The 25,394-nt window shown below is 33.7% G+C and overlaps 1 protein-coding gene across 5 annotated transcripts in view; it reads left to right on the top strand.

Moving 5' to 3' along the window:
• Nucleotides 1–24,766, top strand: part of LOC135099872 (neuroplastin-like) — a 56,808-nt gene extending 32,042 nt beyond the window's left edge. For 2 of the 5 annotated variants that reach the window (XM_064002494.1, XM_064002497.1), the window contains 6 exons: nt 9,124–9,229; nt 12,692–12,861; nt 14,920–15,030; nt 16,652–16,837; nt 20,504–20,639; nt 22,590–24,766. In XM_064002494.1, the coding sequence (XP_063858564.1) occupies nt 9,124–9,229; nt 12,692–12,861; nt 14,920–15,030; nt 16,652–16,837; nt 20,504–20,639; nt 22,590–22,593 (713 nt within the window). In that variant the 3' untranslated portion in view covers nt 22,594–24,766. Of the gene's footprint in view, nt 1–9,123; nt 9,230–12,691; nt 12,862–14,919; nt 15,031–16,651; nt 16,838–20,503; nt 20,640–20,912 lie in introns of all 5 variants that reach the window. The other 3 variants (XM_064002496.1, XM_064002495.1, XM_064002493.1) reach the window with 2 other exon arrangements.
• The last annotated feature ends 628 nt before the right edge of the window (nt 24,767–25,394 follow it).

Here is a 25,394-nt window from a genome sequence, read left to right on the forward strand (position 1 = left end):
ATTCATAGTGGAGAGCTGGAGGAGGGGGCATTGGGCACCAATTAAACTGCTCCAAAATGGGACACCTTGTCTTCCTAGTTTCTGATGCTCCAATATACACTTTCTCTCTCTCTCTCTCTCTCTCTCTCTCTCTCTCTCTCTCTCTCTCTCTCTCTCTCTCTCTCTCTCTCTCTCTCTCTCTCTCTCTCTCTCTCTCTCTCTCTCTCTCTCTCTCTCTCTCTCTCTCTCTCTCTCTCTCTCTCTCTCTCTCTCTCTCTCTCTCCTCAAAACATGTAGACCTAAAGGAAGGCTCCTGATAAAATGCCCACTTTTGTCTCAAACTCATACAATGTTCCTGCTCCAGTCTTTGCTCTTGATTTTGTGCTCACATACAAAACCATCACTAAATTTCTTTGCAGCAGTCTTTCTCCTTAATACTTATCTAATTATCTCTTTTAGAACATTTTCAAATGCCTTCAGCAAATTAACAAAAAACTTGAATGTGTCAGAAATAGTTGTAATGACATGGTGAGAACATTTTTGGCCAAAAGTTGTTGTATATTTTTGTTCCTCAGTTTGTCATAACCATATTATTGTATGTAGGACTTTTTTTATATGATAGGCAATGGTGTTTATGAGTAAATTGAGCATGAAGAGGGTGAGGATTGTATGAAATTGTTACACACATATAACACACAAACTGTAAGTATTCTTGTGTATTTACAGTATTTACATTAGTAAAATCAGACATGCAGCTTATCATTTTTATATATGCATTGTGGGTGTTTTTTTTTTTTTTTTTTTTTTTTTTTTTTTTTTTTTTTTTTTTTGTCAGGTTGAGTTGTCACCTACTGTCCCACTTTTTACCTTTACATGTTTTTTCTTAGTATCAAAAAAGGGATAATGCCAATTCTTGCTATCCCTCCCATGACTAGTGACTGAAATCTGGCAGAGAATAGTAAATTTGCTCCCTGAAATTCAGTGTTGATCATAGTTTGCTTGAGGTGTAGCCTTTGATGTTATGTTAGTAGGATGGTTTAATATTGTTCCCTTGACCTGGTAGCTCTTCTATCATGGTTTAACATCAAAGCTGAAACTTAGCACACTTAGCTCTTCATTTGCAGAACCCAAGATGAATCAAAGTACATTGGGTGCATTTGGTTCATTTTCACAGTACAAGAACAGAAACTTCAAATATTCCTTTCTGTATGTGCAGTACTTATGAGAGTGTATTGTACTTTTCTATCTATTTATCATGCATTCTTATTAGATCTGTTCCTAACTTGTAGATGGTATTTATATATATTTTAAAGATAAATTCCACATTGTCTGCCCACATCAAATATCAAATAACCAGCCTTCAAGATTTCATTAGCTATTTTCTGTTTTACAGTATATACATTAAGTTTTTCAGGATTCCTAAATATCACTGCAGAAGTATGTATCATTACCATACCAGCTTGGCCTGCTTCATTTACACATTCACTGATGTGCAAAAAGAATACTCAGTTCTCAGATAAAGAGTTTTTCTTCTTACTTTTCATATATCACACATCCTCATAGGTAACTGGCCTGTGCTTTATCATTACAGATTCTCCTCTGATTTTAAAAGGATGTGGTGGTAAATTATTAATGTAAGAATGAGTAATGGAGCCCTAGTCACAATTTTCACTTGGTACCATAATTGTTCTTATCAGAAGAATTATGGTAGATAGCATTTGTCATATAGTTTTCAGGAAGTGCTATAATGTATTTTACATCCCCCCCTCTCTCTCTCTCTCTCTCTCTCTCTCTCTCTCTCTCTCTCTCTCTCTCTCTCTCTCTCTCTCTCTCTCTCTCTCTCTCTCTCTCTCTCTCTCTCTCTCTCTCTCTCTCTCTCTCTCTCTCTCTCTCTGCATACCTGATGTCAGACCTCTTGTATTTTAATTTATATAAACTTTCCTGGACTTACAGTTTTCTAACCACTCAGTTTCATTAGTTTAATTGTACAGAGTGACCCTGGTTATCTGGTGTTTAACCGTCAAGAATACTCAAGTTACCAGAATAATTTAAAGGATTTTATTTTGTTTTATTTTATTTATTTATTTATTTATTTATTTATTTATTTATTTATTCATTCATTTATTTTGTTTACTATTATTATTGCATATATTTAATTAAAACATAGATTGGCACCGTGCCTATTATTTTTCTATCTTGAGAAATACTGCACATTATTTGTATTTCTTATCACTGTTAATTTTTTTTTACTGTGACACGTTTTGTTGATTATTCTTGATATCCAGAAGTCAACCTTGAAAAGATATGAAATGGATTTACTGGTTAGCAGCCTCTGAAGAGTACATATTGAGATGGGAGCACAGTAAACCTAATGGAGAAATATTTATGCTATAAACCAAATAGTAGTACCTGGTACTACTATGGGTTTCAAAGGGTATGTTACATCACTTTTTTTTTTTTTTTTTATATATAATTCTCAAACAAATTGACGAATTAGGATCCCCTTCATCCTGTGTATTATCACCACCAGAATTTGCCCTACAATGCAATTCAGGAACTGTTACAATAAGTGAAGGACAACAGTTGCACTAGGTAACAGTTATGTGTATTACAGTGGAGTAACTTTTTACTGCATGTCTTTGTGAAGTTTTAACAGCCACTGTAGACTATCATTCCCTGTATTATTCTGAAAATTGATGATCCGCTGTGTTTTACAGAGGGAAAGCAGACATAAAATGCATAATCATTTACAAATCACAATACATAGAAACTTGGTCAATGTGCCACACCATGCATGCTCTGATTTTGTAACCATAATACTTTGTTTAATGTACCAAACCTAGTTATCCCCCCATCCTCCATCCTCCCCTAGAAAAAAAAATTTTATGTATATATATATATATATATATATATATATATATATATATATATATATATATATATATATATATATATATATATATATATATATATATATATAATTATAAGAAATGGTGCTTATTGTGATGTTAACAGACCCAAAACAGTTTATGATGCAATATTTGTCAGTTAATCAGGACATGCAGTTCCTCATGGGTGCTATAACTGGGATTCTTCTGCAAATAAATAAAAACTTGGTAGCTGATTATAGTAAATCTTATGATTTATGTAATATATGTAACTATGTAATATGGTGTGGTTTCACTTCAAACTTATTTTAACTTATTGGGAAATATATTTTTTTGTAATTAGCATCATGTTGGTCTAGTGACTAGCATCCTCAGCTCACATATGAAAAGTATGTGACTCAAATCCCCATTCTGATGGAGACTATTTGCAAATATTTGCTTCCATGCTACAGTCACAATTGAAAAAAAAAAAAAAAAATTCACCCAACGAACCACAATGCTCTAACATTGTGATTATATTTAAGGATATCAATTTCATAAGTTATTATTATATTTAAGGATATCAATTTCATAAGTTATTGATACAACAAGAAATTTTCATCAGATAACACTCATCATCATTGCAAGTGTTAAATTTAAAAGACAACTAACAGTACAGTGCACAACAAAGGTAGTGACAGTCTTCAACACTTTTTTTTTTTTTATGTAGGTAGGACACTGGCCAAGGGCAACAAAAATACAATAAAAAAAAAGGCCCACTGAAATGCCAGTCCCATAAAAGGGTCAAAGCAGTAGTCAAAAATTGATGAATAAGTGTCTTGAAACCTCCCTCTTGAAGGAATTCAAGTCATAGGAAGGTGGAAATACAGAAGCAGGCAGGGAGTTCCAGAGTCTACCAGAGAAAGGGATGAATGATTGAGAATACTGGTTAATTCTTGTGTTAGAGAGGTGGACAGAATAGGGATGAGAGAAAGAAGAAAGTCTTGTGCAGCGAGGCTGCGGGAGGAGGGGAGGCATGCAGTTAACAAGATCAGAAGAGCAGTTAGCATGAAAATAGTGGTAGAAGACAGCTAGAGATGCAACATGGCAGCGGTGAGAGAGAGGCTGAAGACAGTCAGTTAGAGGAGAGGAGTTGATGAGACGAAAAGCTTTTGATTCCACCCTGTCTAGAAGAGCAGTATGAGTGGAAACCCCCCAGACATATGAAGCATACTCCATACATTGTACAGAGTTAGTAGCTGGACGGGTGAGAAAAACTAGCGGAGACGTCTCAGAATGCCTAACTTCATAGAACCTGTTTCAGCTAGAGATGAGATGTGAAGTTTCCAGTTCAGATTATAGGTAAAGGACAGACCGAGGATGTTCAGTGTAGAAGAGGGAGATAGTCAAGTGTCATTGAAGAAGAGGGGATAGTTGTCTGGAAGGTTGTGTCGAGTTGATAGATGGAAGAATTGAGTGTTTGATGCATTGAACAACACCAAGTTTGCTCTGCCCCAATCAAATTTTAGAAAGATCAGAAGTCAAGCGTTCTGTGGCTTCCCTGCGTGAAATGTTTACCTCCTGAAGGGTTGGACGTCTATGAAAAGACATGGAAAAGTGCAGGATGGTATCATCAGCGTAGGAGTGGATAGGACAAGAAGTCTGGTTTAGATCATTAATGAATAATATGAATAGAGTGGGTGACAGGACAGAACCCTGAGGAACACCACTGTTAACAGATTTAGGAGAAGATCAGTGACCATCTACCACAGCAGCAATAGAACGGTCAGAAAGGAAACTTGAGATGAAGTTACAGAGAAGGATAGAAGCCATAGGAGGGTAGTTTGGAAATCAAAGCTTTGTGCCAGACTCTAACCAAAGCTTTTGATATGTCCAAGGCAACAGCAAAAGTTTCACCAAAATCTATAAAAGAGAATGACCAAGACTCAATAAGGAAAGCCAGAAGATCACCAGTAGAGCGGCCTTGACGGAACCCATACTGGCGATCAGATAGAAGGTTGTGAAGTGATAGATGTTTAAGAATCTTCCTGTTGAGGATAGATTCAAATACTTTAGATAGGCAGGAAATTAAAGCAATAGGACAGTAGTTTGAGGGATTAGAATGGTCACCCTTTTTAGGAACAGGTTGTATGTAGGCAAACTTCCAGCAAGAAAGAAAGGTAGATGTTGACAGACACTGCTTAGATGCTTATATAACCTTGTGAAAATTTTTTTGGTAATTAGAAGCATATTATTTTGCATGTACCTGGACATGCATTAATGTAATGTTTAATACTGTTTCCTTTGCTTTTGATGGCAGCTTCTAGTTGATATGAAAGAGTTAATCAGATTATGCAAAAGTTCATGAGGGATCTTCCATTTTTTTCCTTTTTTTCCACAGCAGCCTTTAACTTTAGGTTTGTGCTCATTTCAGTGACCTTTAGACTCATCTTTAGATGCCACACATTTTCAGTATTGTCTCCTGTGTCAGTTGAGATTTTTATGCTGTTCTAATAATCAAGTGCATAACTTTGGAAAATGTGCCACTATTCACTAAATAATTGTGTTGGTATTTAATTGAATGACACAGTGTGATAAATGGTTAGATAAAAAAAAAAATGGCAAGCACAAATCATTCAAGACTGAGGAAATGCAGTGCCCTGAGAGCTTTGATGTTTCTGCTGAACCATCACAACTTTTGGACCATACTGTAACCATCACCAAGGACTAGTGGAAGAGTGTCATCTTATTCTACTCTCTTCTCCTGAGCTCTTTATATGTATGATTCTTGCTAAGCTGCTGACAATTTTCTTAAGCTGCAAAGTTGGTTCTTTCAAGTTGAATATGTGGTTTAAAAAAACAAGGCTACAGCTTTAGTTTGTAAAGGATTCAGCAAATGTGAAATTTGAAGAATATTAGGGAGATCAGAGATAGCTATTCATCATGTCAAGAAGTCTCTCGCAACACTTGGGGAGAATGCAATCCTGGAGAGGAGGAGAGGGACAGGGAGGAAGAAAAGGACATTAATGTGCATTTTCTTAAATTCCTTGCTCATGATAATAAGAGGATTTCTTCGCTTCACACTCCAGTATCTTGTTAGTCCTTTGGTATGTCTTCCTTTTCCTCTATCTCTAAGAGTTCAGCCAGCAGAAGCTTTCTCTCACCCTCTTAATATTCTTCCAATTTCATTCTTGCTGAGTCCTTTACTAATTAAAACAATAACCGTGTCTTTCTGGCACATGTTCATCTTGGTAAGACCCACTTTGCAACCCAAGGAAGAATGTCATCAGCTTAGCAAGTGTTATGCAGCTAAGAAGTGTTAAGAGCTCAGAAAAGGGGTATAGGGTAACCATACACTTTCCAGTAGCCCTTTAAATTTGATGCTTGCAAGGATGTGGGAAGTTGCCAGATAAGGATATTTTCATGATATTCATAAGCCAAATATAAAACGAAAATATTAAAACATTGGTATTTCTAGGATGCATCAGATTTCTCCTGTGATTATAGTTTCTGTTAATGCATAAAAGTTGATGTAAAGTGAATTGTCACTTAATAATTCCTGCCCTCTAATATGCGTGCATGGGCTTTAAAATAATGTTGACTCATCCATACTTTGGCTTTGGTATTGTTACCCCTACTCTTTTATATATATATATATATATATATATATATATATATATATATATATATATATATATATATATATATATATATATATATATATATATATATATATATATATATATATATATATATATATAATACAAGGAAATTGTGACTTTAGAATCTTGCAGGCCACAAATAGAACTTTTTCTCTTCATCTTCATTTATTTATATGTAGAATTTGCCTTTGCAAAGTAAGAATTTGGAGATATTTACCTCACAAGATATTAGAAATTTATTAAATGATCTGTGATCATAGTTAGCAAATTAACAATTTTTTTTCTTATTTTGAAGAATTATTGCTCATTTTGAATTGCATCTCACCTGCATTGTAGAATTCCTGTGCTAGTATTTAAAATCCTCAGTACCTTTTGCTTTGTATCAGCTTGATATATATATATATATATATATATATATATATATATATATATATATATATATATATATATATATATATATATATATATATATATATATATATATACACACACACACACACACACAGTCGAACCTCAGTTACCAAACACTTCCCTTTTCAAACAAATCTGTTTTCGGACAAAATTTTGAATTAATTATTGCTTCAGTTTTGGTACCATAATTTGGTTCTAGAACAGAGTTACTTGATTTCAAATATTAAAAGACAGAGCAAAGGCTGCTGTTTATTACTAATTTATAGTTTCTATAAATACTTACTTTGTTTTTATATATTTGGAGGAGAGACAGAGTGTAAGAGTAATTCAGTCTTTGAAATAATGTTAATGTGATCCTGTGGAAAAGCCTTAATGCAAGCAGTTTTTGGCACTCAGGGGTAATTCCAAGCCACCTTTGGCTCTCTCGATGACCCCCAACGCCATCATTACTATACAACAGTATTTTTCCAGTAGTTTATCCCAGCAGCAAGATGTCAAAGTGATATGACCACATTAATTTTTTGTGGTAAATGTCCATCTGTAAGGCTTCCCTCACTAGATCCATCTAAACAGTATCTTCTGATGAGTTCTGTGTCACTAAGTTCACTCATTACATCCTTTCTTGATTAATTGTTTGTGAGCTGGAGAGGTTGTGAAGCAGCCATCTTGCCTGTGGGAACATCTGTGTTAAGCCACAAAGACAGTGTAGACTGGTGTCAAAACGGATTAATCCATTTTACGTTGATTCCTATGGGGAAAATAGTTTTTTTTTTTTTTACATTTTAGATTTTGAACAGCATTCATAAACTGTATACACACAAACACACACACACACAGTGGAACCTCGGTTTTTAAACTTAATTCATTCCTGAATGCCATTCAAAATCAGAAATGTTCGAAAAACCGAAACTATTTTCCCTATAGGAATCAATGTAAAATGGATAAATCCATTCCCAGACACAAGCCTACCTGTCTTAGCAGCTTATGACAGATTCTCCCACAACCAAGATGGCTGCTTCACAACATCGCCAGCTCACAAATTACTTATCCAGAAAGGATATATTGAATGAACTTAGTGACACAGAACTCATCAGAAGATACTGTTTAGACCATGCAGGTATTCTCTTTTGTCACTGATCTAGTGAGGGAAGCCTTACAGGACACGGAGAGGACCAACACCACTTACTGCCAAAATGAAGGTGTATACATACAGTAAACCCCCCATAAGTCGGAACCACTCTCTCTCTCTCTCTCTCTCTCTCTCTCTCTCTCTCTCTCTCTCTCTCTCTCTCTCTCTCTCTCTCTCTCTCTCTCTCTCTCTCTCTCTCTCTCTCTCTCTCTCTCTCTCTCTCTCTCTCTCTCTCTCTCTCTCTCTCTCTCTCTCTCTCTCTCAGTAAGAATTATATGAAGGATTGCTAAATAGAATGAGACAGAATGAAAATGGAATTATGTAAATAGAATGAGACAGAATGAAAATGGAATTATGTATACAAGAGTGAGAAAGAGAAAGGATGAAGGGAAAATTACATAAAATGAATGAGGAGGGAGAGAGAGAGAGAGAGAGAGAGAGAGAGAGAGAGAGAGAGGAGAGAGAGAGAGGAGAGAGGAGAGAGAGAGAGAGAGAGAGAGAGCCTAGTCCCTTATCTCTGACAGATGAGGGGGAGGGAGGTTTGAGACAAGACAAAAGAAGGGAGAGGAAAGGAAAAAAGGGTAAAAAGAGAGGAAGGGACATGTGCCAGATAGGTGAACAGCGGCTCACACACCTGGTGAGTTAGCCTTCTGAGTTTTAGTTTGTTTTTCCAATTATATCTTTATTAAAATTTCAGTGCTCGTATGAATGGCAAATTTGTCTTGCCAGTTTTGGTTCATTATTCCAATTAAATATTTATTAAAATTACAGTGCTCGCATGAGTGGTGAGCTCATTATGGCAGTTTTGCTTCTGTAATAAGATTAAATATTTATCAAAATTTCAGTGCATTATTTCAATTGTACAGTATAATGACCATGCATACCCTACTGTGTGTATATATATATATATATATATATATATATATATATATATATATATATATATATATATATATATATATATATATATATATATATATATATATATATATATATATAATTTGGAAATACATACAAATATATAATTGAATCATTCATAATATATAAAATTACAAGTGATTCTTTCTTCTTTCAGCTGATTTATTTAGCAGTGACTTAATCCACTGGATTACTCCAGGCCACCTCTTCAAGCTGTCATGTAATATGACCAATGATGACAGCACTAACTTTACCCTAGACTGGTAAGTGAACATTGTGTGCATGTGTATGCATTCACCTAGTTTTAATGTACAGGAGGGGAGTTAGGCTCATGCTGTCCCATCTTTGTATCTCATGGTGTCTAACATGGTCTTAAATTCATGTATCATATATTGTCTCTGCACACTACTTCCTCATCCAGTCCATTCCATATATCTACTGTTCTATGGGGAAAGCTGTTCATTTTCATATTTCTGTATTTTTTTTTTTATTTATTTATCTATTTATTTATTTTATTTATTTTATTTATTTATTTTTTTTTTCCTATCATGTCCTTTTGTATTTCTCATAGTCCACTTTATTGGGTCTTCTCTATCAAGCACTTCAATATCTGTCATGATTCTATAAAACTGCTATCAAGTCTCCTCATTTCCTTCTTTGTTCCAGTGTCGTCAATTCCAGTTTTCATAGCTTCTCCTCATACGACATTTTCAACAAGCTTGGAGCCAATTTTTGTCACTGCTCTTTCAATCCTTTCAAGTTTCCTGATGTTCATTTTTGTGCTTGGTGACCACACTGCTGCTGCATATTCCAATCTTGGCCTTATCAGAGTGAAGATCAGTTTCTTTACCATTTCTTCATCCATGTAGGCAAATGTTACTCTTATATTTTGCATTAGGTTGTAAGTCTCTCCAACAATTTTATTTACGTGTTTCTCAGGTGACATGTTATCTGACATGAATACTCCCAGACCTCTTTCCGACTTCGATTTCTTTATTATCTCTTTATTATCAGAAATGTTTTAAAACTGAAACTATTTTTCCCATAAGAATCAATGTAAAATGGATTAATCCATTCTTAGACACCAATCTACACTGCCTTAGCAGCTTATGACAGACGTTCCCACAGCCAAGATGGCTGCTTCACAACATCTCCAGCTCACAAATTATTTATCCAGAAAGGATGTATTGAATGAACTTAGTGACACAGAACTCATCAGAAGGTATTCTTTAGATGGATCTAATGAGGGAAGCCTTACAGAGGGGACACAGAGAGGAGCAACCCACATGCCGCCAAAATAAAGGTGATTTAGACATTAGACACTTAGACATCTTGCTACTGGAAAAATGCAGTTGTGCAATAATGATGGCATTGGGGATCATCGAGAGAGCCACGGGTGGCTCAGGATTATTCCTGAGTACCAAAAACTGTTTATATCGAGGCTTTTCAATGGGATCACACGTACTCAAAGATTGAATCTTACACTCTGTGTCTCTCCTCCAAATCTATAAAAATGAAGTAGATATTTATAGAAACTATAAATTGGTAATAAAGAGCAGCTTTTGCTGTCTTTTAATATTTGAAATCACGTAACTTTGTTCTAGAACTGAATTATGGTACCACAACCGAAGCAATAATGAGTTCAAAATTTTGTTAGAAAATCTAATTGTTTTGAAAAGGGAGGTGTTTGGTAACTGAGGTTTCACTGTATATTGCAAACATAACTGGGGCCATTACTGATCCCTGTGGGATCCCATTGATAACTTCTACCAAGAACACTTGTCTCTAATAATCACTCTAATTTCTCTATCTTTCAGAAAGTCACTTATCCAGTCCAGCAGCTTTCCTTGCACTCCTCCTATAATCTCTATTTTTTTTATTATTATTATTATTATTATTATTATTTTATTTTACTTTTTTTTACCAGTCTTTTGTGTGGCACCTTATCAAAAGCTTTTTTTTAGATCAAGGTATACACAATCTGCCCATCTATCTTCTTGATACATTTCTATTATTCTAGAGGAGGAACATGTCAGACTTGTGGTACACGATTTTCCTTTTTTCCAAATTGTTGTGTGGTAGTGTGCTGTTTGCTTCCAAGTGTTTAGTCCACTTGTCCTTAATAACTTTTTTTTTGCAAATCTTAGTTACCACACTTGTTAGGGATACTGGTCTGTAATTGCTCGGATCTTCTTTATCACCTTCTTTATATATTGGAATGATATTTGCTTTTTTTCCAGTCTCTTGGGACTTTCCTTCTTTTAGTGAACTCTCTATAATGCTATGTATTTTATCTTCCAGTTCCTCAATGCATTCTTTTAAGGCCCAGTTTCCAATTCTTTCTGGTCCATGTGACTTCCTCACATCCAACTCTCTCATTAACTTTTTTATTTCGCGGATTGTGATCTCTATAACCCGCATAGGAACCCGATCATTCTTGCTCCTGTCCTTCCTCACCCCAGTTACTCTCCTTCATAAAGACTCCTTGGAAGTGCTCATTCATAATCTCAGCCATTTCCAAATTGCCTTCATACCCCATTCCATCTCTGCATTATTTCCTTATTTCGTGTTTATTCTTCAGTTTGCTATTCATGTATCGATAGAAGTTTTGGCTGATTTTTACTCACGTCAATTATGTTCTCGTAATTCTTTTTTTCTTCCCTATGTTTTTCAACACATTCATTTCTTGCACTTCTATATTCCAGCCACCTCTATGGATGTCTCCTTTCTCTCTCTTATGCCGTCTCTTCTTTCCTTTGCCTTACCACACACCTCTCTCTCTCTCTCTCTCTCTCTCTCTCTCTCTCTCTCTCTCTCTCTCTCTCTCTCTCTCTCTCTCTCTCTCTCTCTCTCTCTCTCTCTCTCTCTCTCTCTCTCTCTCTCTCTCTCTCTCTCTCTCTTTGAAAAAGATGTCCATTGTATGTTTTGCTTTAAGTAGCAATGTATCACATGTGTTGAAAAATTATAACATTGCAATCATGTTTATTTTGCAAATTTAAAAGGGTTGTAAAAGTAAAGTGCCTTTCCATGCTAAGTGCTCTGTAGTTATTTTCTCCCAGCCTATTTTTTTCAGACTGAGTAGGAGCAAGTTGCCAGTTTGTGCAACGTGACACTCACATCGGCAGGAGTTCTAAAGTTGTTTGGCACTGACTGTGTATATCATTATCAACTCCACAATTTATTTTCTTTACTCCAGTGATGGGAGGTTTAGTTTGTTCAATATTTCCTCATATGTCAGATCCTTCAATCTGGTCACTATTTTTGTAGCTGTCCTTTGTATTCTTTAAATTCTTTTAGTACATTTCTTTTATGGTATTGTTTTATCTTAAAAACAGAAGGTATTAGTATCTATGTAATAGCAAAATCAACACTACTATACATATTTCAGATTTGTAGAGTATGTACACAGCAAATGAATCTTTATTTTTAAGTGTGAACCCTTAAGGTTATGAACTGTTAGAATAATCTTCTCATATTCACTTATATATATATATATATATATATATATATATATATATATATATATATATATATATATATATATATATATATATATATATATATATATATATATATATATATATATATATATATATATATATATATATATATATATATTTATTTATTTATTTATTTATTTATTTATTTATTTATTTATTTATTTATTTATTTTATTTTTATTTTTATTTTATTTTTATGTATTTATTTATTTTTTTTTTTTTCAGGTTTAGAGATGATGAGAAGTTAGAAAGCAATGACCACATCAAGATCATCACAGCTAATTCATCTTTAATCATCAATGATCCCACAAAGGATGATTCTGGCATTTATAGATGCCAGACCAGAGCAGGCATTCCTAAAGACAATCCTCTTGTCAAAAATTTTACTGTCATTTGTAAGTGTTTAATGTTTCCTTATCAATCCTCATAAACTTCACCATCATCAACATAACTTAATTTCTTTCACCAAGGATATTTGATGGTTTCATACTTAACATTGTTCACAGAGATCACACATTTATTCATATACATTGTTCATCCTTACACAACCCCACTTGCCATTATGATTTTTATTAGCTCTTAAGAAATTACAAGAAACAGTATTGAAACTGGCTCAGAAACTATAGGTGTCTTCTATTTACAACACTGATCAGCTCTAGATCATTGATCTGGATCTGGATCAGATCTGGATTCACTCATGGCCATTACTGATCAAAACAATAACACAAGCATGTTGCTTCCCACCTATCACAAGGGGCAGGCTGTTGATGCCCACCACTGTGCTCTAAGGAAGTGTCTACAGTCTACTGTCCATTTCCTGAGGAAGATGTGCCGAGAAGGCCGCCAATGAGTCCTAGCCACATGCCTACCCAGGCAGCATGAAACTGGGTTCCATGTCTGGCCTTGAATGTTGTATACCACTAAAGTTTCACACAAAGTTCTCTTCACACACAACTTGCTGAAAGTACTTGCTGTAGTGAAGTACAGAATAGTAAAATGAGAAAATATTCAGACATAAGATGAGGCTAGCCTGGCCTGTGTCCTGACATTATTGACAATGTTACTGAGGCACTTCTAAAGTAAAGATGTATTATTTTTGACTGAACAAATATTATCTTCCTTTGCCTCATCATGTAGTCATTGGTAGAGGCAGTAATGGCCACATAATTATAATCAGAACCCATTAAGCCAAAGCTTGGTGTGGCTTGTATTATTTCCCTTGTTTATGGCATCTGTCACCACCAATGTTCATATTCTATACCCACAGCAGCATTCTGCAAAAATTAATTACCTTTCACTTTGTTCCTCAGACATATCAGCCATTTTCTTGCTATGTATTCCCCTAAATAAGTCCCTCATAGAGGCTGCTCAGCCACTAATATGGCCACCGCCAGCAGCTTCAGCAAGTGTCATTTGCTCTAACGCACCTCCTGACCCAGATCACGCAGATCATGATCTGGATCACTTAGATCAGAGTAAATCCAGATCAAGATGTAAATAGAATATGGGCCACACAGCCAGATCTGTGATCTGAAACAGATCACAGTAAATAGAAGATGCCTTATATAGGAGGTGTATGAAGTAGAAGGATTTTACATGTAACTTTGCAGGTCATGAAAATATAATTGCTTTTAGTCTGACATTTATAATTTTGATTGTTCCAAGTGGTCTAACTTCAGATTACTTAAGATCCTGGATATCACCTGCCCTTAGTGTTCCATAACCCTACAATTGTCACATTTATTATGTCTCATGCACACCCTTTGCTCAGTATTAACATTGTCAGTGTGATTTTGCCAAGTACATGTCAGGCAATTTTCATCCCACAGTATATATATATTGAAATCATGAGTCTCTGAACCTGACCACTAATAGAACTCTAAGAAACAGTGCAATTTTACTTCAAAGAAAGGTGGTAGTAGTTCATGTATATGCCTTGAAATGTACAAGTTTCAAGTTTAGTTCTTTTGTTTAATTTTGTATTTATTTATACTATTTTTATTTATTTTATTGTATTCATTTAGTATGATATTCTTAAGAATATAAATATCTTATCAATTTGACATGTTCATTGTAGGAGACATGAAGGCAATAATTTAAAAAAATATACATAGATATTTATAAAATTCCTAAAATTTCCTTTCTCTCTCTTCCTATTGAAAACCTTATATTTTGAGAGGTATTGTTGTTCATTTGACTAATTATCTTCACAATTTAAGGTAAAAGTTTACTCAGAGGCAACAAGAAATATCTCATTCACATAAGCTGCAGGTTTTTTTTTTTTTTTTTTTTTGTTTTTTTTTCTTTTTCTTTTTTCTTACCCTCATACTTTTACCAGAAACCAAGTGAAATTAAATATATAAGTGGTTTGCATGTGTATCCCTATCTCAATTATTATTTTTATGTATATATATTTTTTACTCATTTATTTGTATTTTTTTTTTTTTTTTCAGATTTTACTATTAGAAAAATGACAAAATCTATTGTTGTCACTGACCAAGAAGAACTTTCCCTAGAGTGCCCTGTGGATGGAAAACCATTCCCTAAAATTGTTTGGAGGAAAGGTCAGTTCACAGAAATAAAATTAATTTTTTTTGTGTGTTCTTAAAAGAAGTTAAGGATTCCATACTACTGTTGCATATTCAAGTGTTGGTCTTATGAATGATGTGATTATTTTCTTAATTATTTCCTCATCTATGTATGTAAATGCTATCCTCATATTTGCCAACAAGTGGTGCATGTTCCTTACTTTGTCATTTATTTGGCCTTCTAGTCATTGTATGTTGTTTATTGTTATACATAAGTCTTTTCCTTTTCAAATGCTTGAATTATGTTGCTATCTAATTTATACTTCCAATCAGATCTCTGAACTTCTGCCAAATTTTGTCTTGTGACATTTATCTGCAGTAAAATCCATTTGCCACTTCTTACTCCATTCATAGAGTCCAGTGAGTTCTTTCTGTAGCTTCTTGCATTAGCCTTCATAATTTATTTTCCTTTGCAACTTTGCATTGTTCAGCAAACACGTTTATGTGAGTCTCTGTTCCAATACTGGCATCTGTATCATTGACATATATCAAGAATGTGTGTGTGTGTGGTGTGTGTGTGTGTGTGTGTGTGTGTGTGTGTGTGTGTGTGTGTGTGTGTGTGTGTGTGTGTGTGTGTGTGTGTTTTGCTGTTTAACTGAGTGGCTTTTTATGGTAGTAGCAAAGGCAGTGAGTCACCACCACCACCTCTGCTTCATTGTATGTAAAGAAAGGTAAGGGCTTTGTAACATCTGATGATGGTGTATCTGTTGCACCTCTAATATTAACCCAAAAGACTTGGCTGGATTTAATGATGTGAATAGCTGCAATATAGGAACAATGAATTTTCTTGTAGCAAGCTACTGCTGTTGTCAAGGTAAACAGTGATAATGCAAATACAGACCCATGGACCACAGCCACTTGCTGCAGCATAAATTGACATTTCACTGGATCCATACAAGATTTAGACACTAACATGGTTATTGTGAGTATGGAAAGTGTGTGGGATGGGGCAGCCACAAGCATTTTGGTTGGCCACAAAGTGCTTAATGAAACCCATTGATACCTAAATCTTCAACTTATTATCTATGGGCTAAATTTTTTAAACTAGCTTAAAAACTGTAAATTTTATTATGATAGTGATGGTATTGATAAAAATTAATAATGATAATAGCACAATGAGAAATTATTTATATATTGTAAGAAAGTCACAGAAAATGATAGAACAAATATACTGGGATCCCTGTTCTCTTCATATTCACTCTTACAATGAGAGGGTGCCTACTCTTCTCTGTTGCTCTTTAATGGGGAATTCAGTATTTATAGAGATAGTTTTGTTTGTCTGTATAACTATCTTAAATATTTATCATGATGTATATAGTCTTATTTACAATGATTTTGTTCCCATCACCTTTTCCATATATATATATATATATATATATATATATATATATATATATATATATATATATATATATATATATATATATCTATATATATATATATATATATATTTTTTTTTTTTTTTTTTTTTTTTTTTTTAATGGGGAACTATTTACTTGTGATATTTTAAAGAAGAATAGGAATGGAGATTAATAGGACATAGCTTTGATCTTTTTTTCACTGTTTTATATAATTAAAGAGGCATTTTACCTTACAGATTCAGTATCCCTCTTGGAAATGAAGGCCAATGACTCACGGATCAATTTCGCTACCAATGAGAATGAAGTCCCTAATGCTAAGCTTATCATCAGTAAAGTTGATTCAAATGACCGTGGTAACTACACATGCAATGTAACTACCCCCTTTGGCAGCTATGAAGTCTTTACCTACGTCAGAGTTAAAGGTGAGCATACAAAAAGGCATTATCTTTGATAATTTTTTTTATGAAGCTTTTCCTTTATGCAAAAATATATTGGCTTTGATATGTATGAATGTAGTTGTTTTATAAGTAGCATTTCATGTTGTTATTGGGAAAATATCTTCAAATTACTTACATTAGGGAGGTGGACAGAACAGGGATGAGCATGAGTGGAAAATCTTTTTAGGTACAAGAAATCCACTGTAACAATGAGATGTGTTAGGGAAAAACATTCTCTCTCTCTCTCTCTCTCTCTCTCTCTCTCTCTCTCTCTCTCTCTCTCTCTCTCTCTCTCTCTCTCTCTCTCTCTCTCTCTCTCTCTCTCTCTCTCTCTCTCTCTCTCTCTCTCTCTCTCTCTCTCTCTCTCTCTCTCTCTCTCTCTCTCTCTCTCTCTCTCTCTCTCTCTCTCTCTCTCTCTCTCTCTCTCTCTCTCTGGGCAAAAGCAAACTTGGGAAGTGAAGGTGGGCTAATTCTCTTATGAAAAGAAAAAAAAAGGTGATATTAAATAAAAGTTAATGCTGGTTAGGAGTTGCATTGAAACTCCTCTCTTAAACCAGATCAAGTTGCAAGGAGGAGGAAATACAGATGTAGATTGAGGGTTCTGAGTCCACTAGTACAGGGGAAGATAAAGTAAAAGTACTAATTAACTCTTACATTATGGATGTAGACAGAATGGAGGTGAGTATTAGGGTAAAGTCATGTGCAGCAAGACTGAGATGAGGTGAGGCATGCACTTAGCAAGTTCAGAAGAATGGTCAGCATGAAAATGGCAGTAGAAGACAGCAAGAAATGCAACACAGTGATGAAGTGAGAAAGGCTGAAGAGAGTCAGTCAGTGGTGGAGTATTGATGTGGCAAAAAGGAGTGGAGCTTCCCCACATCTGGAAGGCATATGCCATACAGGGACGAATAAGGCTTCTGTATAAGTTAAGGAACCAAAATGGAGAGAAAAAAAGTTGGCAGAGAAGAGGTACAAAATTTCTAGTTCAGAATTCTAGTGAACAACAGGCCAAAAATGTTTAATATAAAACTGTATATCATCAAGGAAGAGTGGATAGTTGTCTGGAAGATTATGTCAGGTGAATAGCTGGAGGAATTGATTTTTAAGGAATTGAACAAAGCAAGGTTTGTTCTGCCCCATCTTGAAATTAGAGAAAAATCGGACGTTAGGCATCCTGTGGCATCCCTTCATGAATTTTCTAATTCCTACAGAGAGTGACATCTGGAAAACAACATAGAAAGATGCAGGATAGTCATCACGATAAAGATGGATAGGAAAGTAAATAAGATTACAAAGATCATTAGTGAATAATCCAAAAATAATGGGTGATTGGACAAAGCCTTGGAGGACACCACTGACATTCAGTTTAAACTGACAGTTCAACTGGCAAAAACCAGATTGAAACAGTTTCTTCAGGTCAGTATGAGTGTGTATGGAGGTATTTTGAACAAAAGGCAGGCTGAAAATGCAATCTGATGAACTGAACCATTTGTTGAAAACTGGCCATCAGGTCTTACTGACAGAAGGCTGGTTTGCACATACTGTATACACCATAAGATAGCCACGGCTGTGGAAAGTTAAGTGTAATGAATATTCAGACAGAAACAAGAAAACAGCAGCCTGTGATGTGTTTTTAACTAAATTAAAATTTCCCTTTGTAGCAGCCATTTCTTGCACCATTTGGTTTCTCTCTCTCTCTCTCTCTCTCTCTCTCTCTCTCTCTCTCTCTCTCTCTCTCTCTCTCTCTCTCTCTCTCTCTCTCTCTCTCTCTCTCTCTCTCTCTCTCTCTCTCTCTCTCTCTCTCTCTCTCTCTCTCTCTCTCTCTCTCTCTCTCTCTCTCATAACAGTTAATATCCCAGTTACACTTAGAAGCACAGTCTCCAGGTGGTGGGGAGGGAGTGATATCATGATGCTGGGTGAGTGCCAACTGAGGCCAAAATGGCAGACAGAACTGAGTAGTGTCAGTTTATTCAGACCATCAGTTAAAACTAAGAGTGTCTGGCAGGCTTAATAAAAACAACCAGAGAGCAAATTTGTGATGAAGAAAATTAGAGTGGGATAGAAAACATAGGACAGAAGCACAAAAATGAAAATTTTTATGACAGTATCAAAATCTTTACATATATACAAAGCAACAAAAAAGGTTTGACTGAAATCCCTTAAAACAGGATGACAAGTTTCACTGAGGAAAGCCAGAAAATTATCAGTAGATCTCCTTTACTTAGAAGCCATACTTGTGGTCAGAGAGACTGTGAGTGGATAGATGTCTTCTTAACAGATTCAAAGATTTTATATAGGGAGCAAATCAAAGCAATAAGACAATAGTTTACAGAATTGAAGTGGTCACCCATCATAGCAACATATTGAATGTGGGCAAAGATAGATTTGGGCAGGCTTAGGTGGAAGAGTTTGACTGGCTAAGGTGTGAATACAAAAGCTTAGTTTCTAAAAATGATAGAAAGTACTTTGTCAGGTGAGAGAGTTAAGGCCAGAGATTGCACAAAAACATCAATACAAAGAATGTTAATGTCAGGCATGAAATAATCAGAGGATGGTGGTGAAAGAATAAACACAAGCATCCACCATAAAGTTTTAGCAAAGTTATAAGTGAAGAATTGAACTTTACCGACAGGTAGAAGACTTTTTCTTTGACACTCATGATTACAGATGTGATAGTGGTAATTTCTTTTGAAAACCAGTAATTTATGTTCATTTTCCTTTTTGGTTCATAAAAAGAAGCAGAAATATTTTATTAAATTGATATCTTCCTTTGAAGTTTCAAAAGTACTGTTTTTTATGCTAGATTACACCAGAAAAATATATTTAAAACAAAAATAGATAGATTTCCTCTTGTAAATAAGGACTCACCTACACCAGCTTCTTTATATTCAAATCTGTTTTTGCATGGAATGATCTTGGGTAAAGATAGCTTTGTTATATAACTGTGAGCTGATACTGAAACCACAACTGACGAGGATTTAGTTTAGTGTATAGTGTACTTCCTCAAGTTTGTCATTTTATGTCTTGCATCAACAGTGCTTTTTTTGTGAGGGGAGGGCTGCCATGGTACAGTGGGAACCATGTGCATTTTGGGGGCCAAGAGGTCCTCAGGCACACGGGTTTGAATCCTGGCCATTGTCTGTGGGTGGGAAGGGTATCCACTTAGGGTAACAGTTCCCAAATGCCAAAACCAAAAGTCCTTCATTAGGAGGCACCATCCTAATTCTAATAAACTAGGGAAACTGGACATATAATGAAAAAAAATAAATAAATAAATAAACAGTGCTTTCTTCCTCAATGTACCAAGCACACATGAGAGTAATGTGAATAGGCCAGACATGTGAGTAGTATTGAATTATAGTTATCATTGACAGTGTTGCATTTTTTTTTTAGTTTGTGAAGATGAAGTCACAGTTCTTATCTTTTAAAATGTTTTGTTTTTTATTGTTACTTCTCATATGTTTTAAACATCCATCTTACAAAATGAACCTGTGTCTCATATCTAAACATAATAGTCCCATCAAGCAAAATTAAGAAACTAGCTGTAAAATTATTCATGTTTGTAATGAAACAAGGGTTAAAATTTGTAATAGTAATTCTGTATGTTATTTTTGTTATTATTATTTTTTTTATTACTTATTTATTTTTCAGACATCTATGCAGCATTGTGGCCATTCCTTGGTATTCTAGTGGAGGTGCTCCTGCTTGGAATTATTATATTCATCTTTGAGAAGCGCCGTGCTAAGGCAGAATTTGAGGAATCTGACACTGACCAGGGGAATGACCAGTGAGTGTTAGCTAGCCTCTCATCTGTGTATCTCAGTCTCTGTATGTGTGTCTGTTTGCTTTCCATGTGTGAACACATCCAGTTTGTGATAGCAGCAGTTTGTGTACAGCTCTTTCATTTTATTTCTTAGCATCCTCTTCTTTTTAATAGGGTTTACTTGTTTTTTGTACACCTTCAATGTTGGTGAGGTAACAAGCAGAGAAAATGAAACTTAGTTTTGAAAATCCAGTCATGATAGGAGGACTTTATACCGAGAGTTTGCATCCTTTACAGGAAAAACACCGATCACCACAAGGATTCTGTCCGTCAGCGAAAGTAAGTAAAACGTTGCAAATGACAACTAACTAAATTTGTTGCCATTTGAAATGAACAGAAAAGGGACATTTGCAGTGGAAATAAGTCATTGTTAATGATGACAGATGATTAAAGATGTAAATGAAATCATGATTGACTGGGAGATTTAAGCCATAATACAGATTGTGATTCAGCATTTTAGAAAACATATTAGCAAATATCCAGATATCCATGAAAAGGAAATACTTATGGTTGGCATAATACATCAATGAAAAGTTCATAACATTATTACAAAATATTTTGAATATGAGAATATGATAACATTTATTTATTAAGGTCCAACTTTATAGTTGACTTTTATCCTCCAGTCATAATTCTTCATTTTTTACTATGATTATGTGGCACACCAATTTTCCTATGAAAACTGATTTTTGCATTTTGACAAGTAATACAATGCTTACTTTATCAGAGCTTATTCATAATTGCTCAGAATGTTTTTAACCCAGGCATTTCTTGCTGCTTGATTGATTATTCATTGTGCTATAGTTGCAGATATGTTTTATCCTTGAAGGTTTCTGTAATTGATTGCTTTTAGAGTTTAGCTTCCTACATATTTTTGTTGCATTGCCTGTCTGAAATAGACATGTATTTGTGTAAATCCCTGTGTGTTACAGCTATCAGGGAAAGTTTGTGTTTGTAAGTAGTTTATGTATGTTTACATACATACATTTAGATAAAAGTTTAGAGGAATGATATATTCATTGTTTCCTAGTTCTGTTTAAATTATCAATTCAGGTTTATATATATATATATATATATATATATATATATATATATATATATATATATATATATATATATATATATATATATATATATATATATATATATATATATTTCAGAGATATACCTTATCATACACAAATTTCCTACTTAAAATTTTTTAACCTAGTTTATAATTTACAAAACTCAAGTTCTAATGTACTGGCTTGTGAGAAAATTTGTTTTCTTATTATTGATAGTGAGTAACCAGTTATGATATTGCCTTAAAAACAGGATATATTATGGCAAAGGCAGTAATGTGCAGTGTCCTGTTTTTAATGTTTTTTGATTACTTTCGTTCACAGATAACTAAGAACTGTCAGCCAAGAAACATGTTAATGTGTTATTTTAGATACTAATGCTTTCCATCTTAATTGAATTAGGAATCACTTGACTTTATGAGATTCATGAAATAAATTATGGACAATGTTATGTGTATTGTAGATTTATCCAACTTGTTTTAGGTAATCTAATAGATTCTCTCTCTCTCTCTCTCTCTCTCTCTCTCTCTCTCTCTCTCTCTCTCTCTCTCTCTCTCTCTCTCTCTCTCTCTCTCTCTCTCTCTCTCTCTCTCTCTCTCTCTCTCTCTCTCTCTCTCTCTCTCTCTCTTCTTCCTAACAGATGTTTAATTTTTTAATGTTTTCATGTAAAATGATTATATATGAATATTTTAGTATAAATTGAATTCTGAATGTGTGTGTGTGTGTGTGTGTGTGTGTGTGTGTGTGTGTGTGTGTGTGTGTGTGTGTGTGTGTGTGGTGTAATTTAACATACTTGTATTTTCTATTGTCTAAATTCCGATGGATGGTCTTACACATTCATTGAAACCCACAGATAATGACAAATTGAGGAAAGAGTTGGTTTCTACCTGACACGGTGGACTGGCAAGGTCTCTCCCTTGGTGGGAGGTTAGCCTCATAAAAGAGTGGTGAGGTCTCTCCATTCCTCTCTGCCTGTTCGTTATGAACAGCATTGAGTGCATTGTTACTTCAATTCCTCTGGCTCTGCACTTCAACAGATCTGTTTTCAGGACTATTTCACTAGGTTAGTGTTTGCTCTCTGATATGGTTATAAGAAAGTTCTCGTATAAGTAGGTTATCTGAATGGCTTGCTTCTAACACTGAAATCAGATTAAAAAGTCATAATCATTTGTCATACATTAAAAAAAAAAAGGATAAAGTCATTGTAGTGAAAAAAAGGGAATAATGAAACACTGATTTGACTAGGTAAAGGTCACACATTGCAACTTGAATTGTGATTTTTTTTTTTTCACCTTTTTGTCCATATATTGGAACAAACTACTTTTTATTATTTTTTTTTATTTCATGTCTTATTAAAGATGACTGACGATAATAATGATAAATGATAATAAATACATATACTTACAAGAGATAAGTTTTAAAATCAATCAGTGTAGCAAGTATTTTTAATTAGGTATATGTAAATTATTTTATGATTGAACGAAAAGTAACAAGTATAAAAGGAAATGCAGGGTTATGTTTTGTAAATAAGGATAAAGTCATTATTGTATTTATAACTGTACATTGTCACAGTGGATATCAATGTTTTATGAAAGTGATTTGAAAAATATGAATTATTTGGTTGTGGAGCATTTGTGGAAGAGTGATTGCAAAATGTAGTCAGAAAGCCTTGGGGAGTAGTTCAAGATGAATATATGAGTAAAAAATCATTAGAGAAGCTATTATTTCAATAAAAGTGGGTATTTTTTCTGTGAATTTGATAAAAGAGAAAGAAGATAAAATATACAACATATGATTATCTATACAATTCCATGCATTGTTTCAACACAAACTAAAATAATGTTATAACTGGCTGATTTTCTATTCTTAATTGTATTTTTATTGAATACATAAGATCCGGAAGATTATCATCAGCAGTTTGAGCTTGAAAAAAAATGTGATGCAAACAACTTTTTATTATTGTAAATAAACCTGAAAGCATAAAGATTAGCTTAATATTAGTTTTGCAACACCCCATTTAGCTACTAAGCACTATTTAGTGCAAATGATTGGCAGAATGTTTTGACATCACAACTGAGTTTTACACACCAATCTGAGTTCTGAAAAAGCACAAACAAAGGCATTAATTAAGACCCATGATAAACAGAGTTGCTTTGAGTGATAAGGACCAGCAATAACCATCAGAACCAAAACTGCAACTTTCGAGCTTTTTCCCATTAGAAATTATATTGATCAGGAAAAGCCGTATAATACATAACATCATCTTTTATATGACTGAAACTGAAGAAAAGAAAACTTTCCCTCAATTTGAATTATATATATATATATATATATATATATATATATATATATATATATATATATATATATATATATATATATATATATATATATATATATATATATATATATATATATATATATATATATATATAATCATGTCCTCTTTATGCCCAAGTGAAAAGTTTTAAAATTACAAACACTATGATGATGTAACTAGTATCATGTATTTTCAGGTAATCAGTAGTTGGTAGGAAACAGGAGTGATGATGGTATAAAAATCCATTATGTCTTTGTTGTGTGACTGCGTGTGATATATATATATATATATATATATATATATATATATATATATATATATATATATATATATATATATATATATATATATATATATATATATATATATATATATATATATATATATATATATATTGTATTCACAGTTTTAAGTGTGGAAATTTCATGAGACCATATTTTCTAAGTGATAATATAATACTATCAATAGCTAAAATTTTATTTACTATGTAGTTAAATATATGAGTAGATGCATGTGAAAAGTCATAGCAATGTACTTATAAAACTGGAGATATATGATAGTGTGGAAAATGTGAAGTGATTTCTATTGAACTCTATGATAAACAAAACTTACATATATGAAATATCTTGTGTGTGTGTGTGTGTGTGTGTGTGTGTGTGTGTGTGTGTGTGTGTGTGTGTGTGTGTGTGTGTGTGTGTGTGTGTGTGTGTGTGTGTGTGTAAACCTGCATACAACATTTCACAGTGAAACAGCTAACTTATATTAATCACCTATTGTGTTTATTAGACACCTAGCATGAACCAGTAATTAATATTTCTCTAATTACGAATTTCCTAAACAAGGTTGAATTATATGAAATGTGAATATGTATAGCATTAAATCTATAGTTTAAAAACTAGAAATTATTTATACTTTACTTGTTTTGATATATATATATATATATATATATATATATATATATATATATATATATATATATATATATATATATATATATATATATATATATTTCCATAGTTTCGCTTTTGTTAGCTCATTGACAAAACTTTAAAATGTAGAGTACTTGTTATAAAAAGAATTAAATATTTATGAAACTCTGCCCATAATTGTCCTCTAAATAAGGTTATAATAATATAATAAGGTTATACTTTCTTTCATCAGTATATGGCTATGCATGTCAGTTTTTTGTGATAAAGCATCTTTACATAATATCTGTAAAGGGATGTGGAAGTTATTGGTTTTAAGATTCATTTTATAAAGTCTCTCTCTCTCTCTCTCTCTCTCTCTCTCTCTCTCTCTCTCTCTCTCTCTCTCTCTCTCTCTCTCTCTCTCTCTCTC

The sequence above is a fragment of the Scylla paramamosain genome, chromosome 4 (assembly GCF_035594125.1).
Source record: "Scylla paramamosain isolate STU-SP2022 chromosome 4, ASM3559412v1, whole genome shotgun sequence".
Lineage (NCBI taxonomy): Eukaryota > Metazoa > Arthropoda > Malacostraca > Decapoda > Portunidae > Scylla > Scylla paramamosain.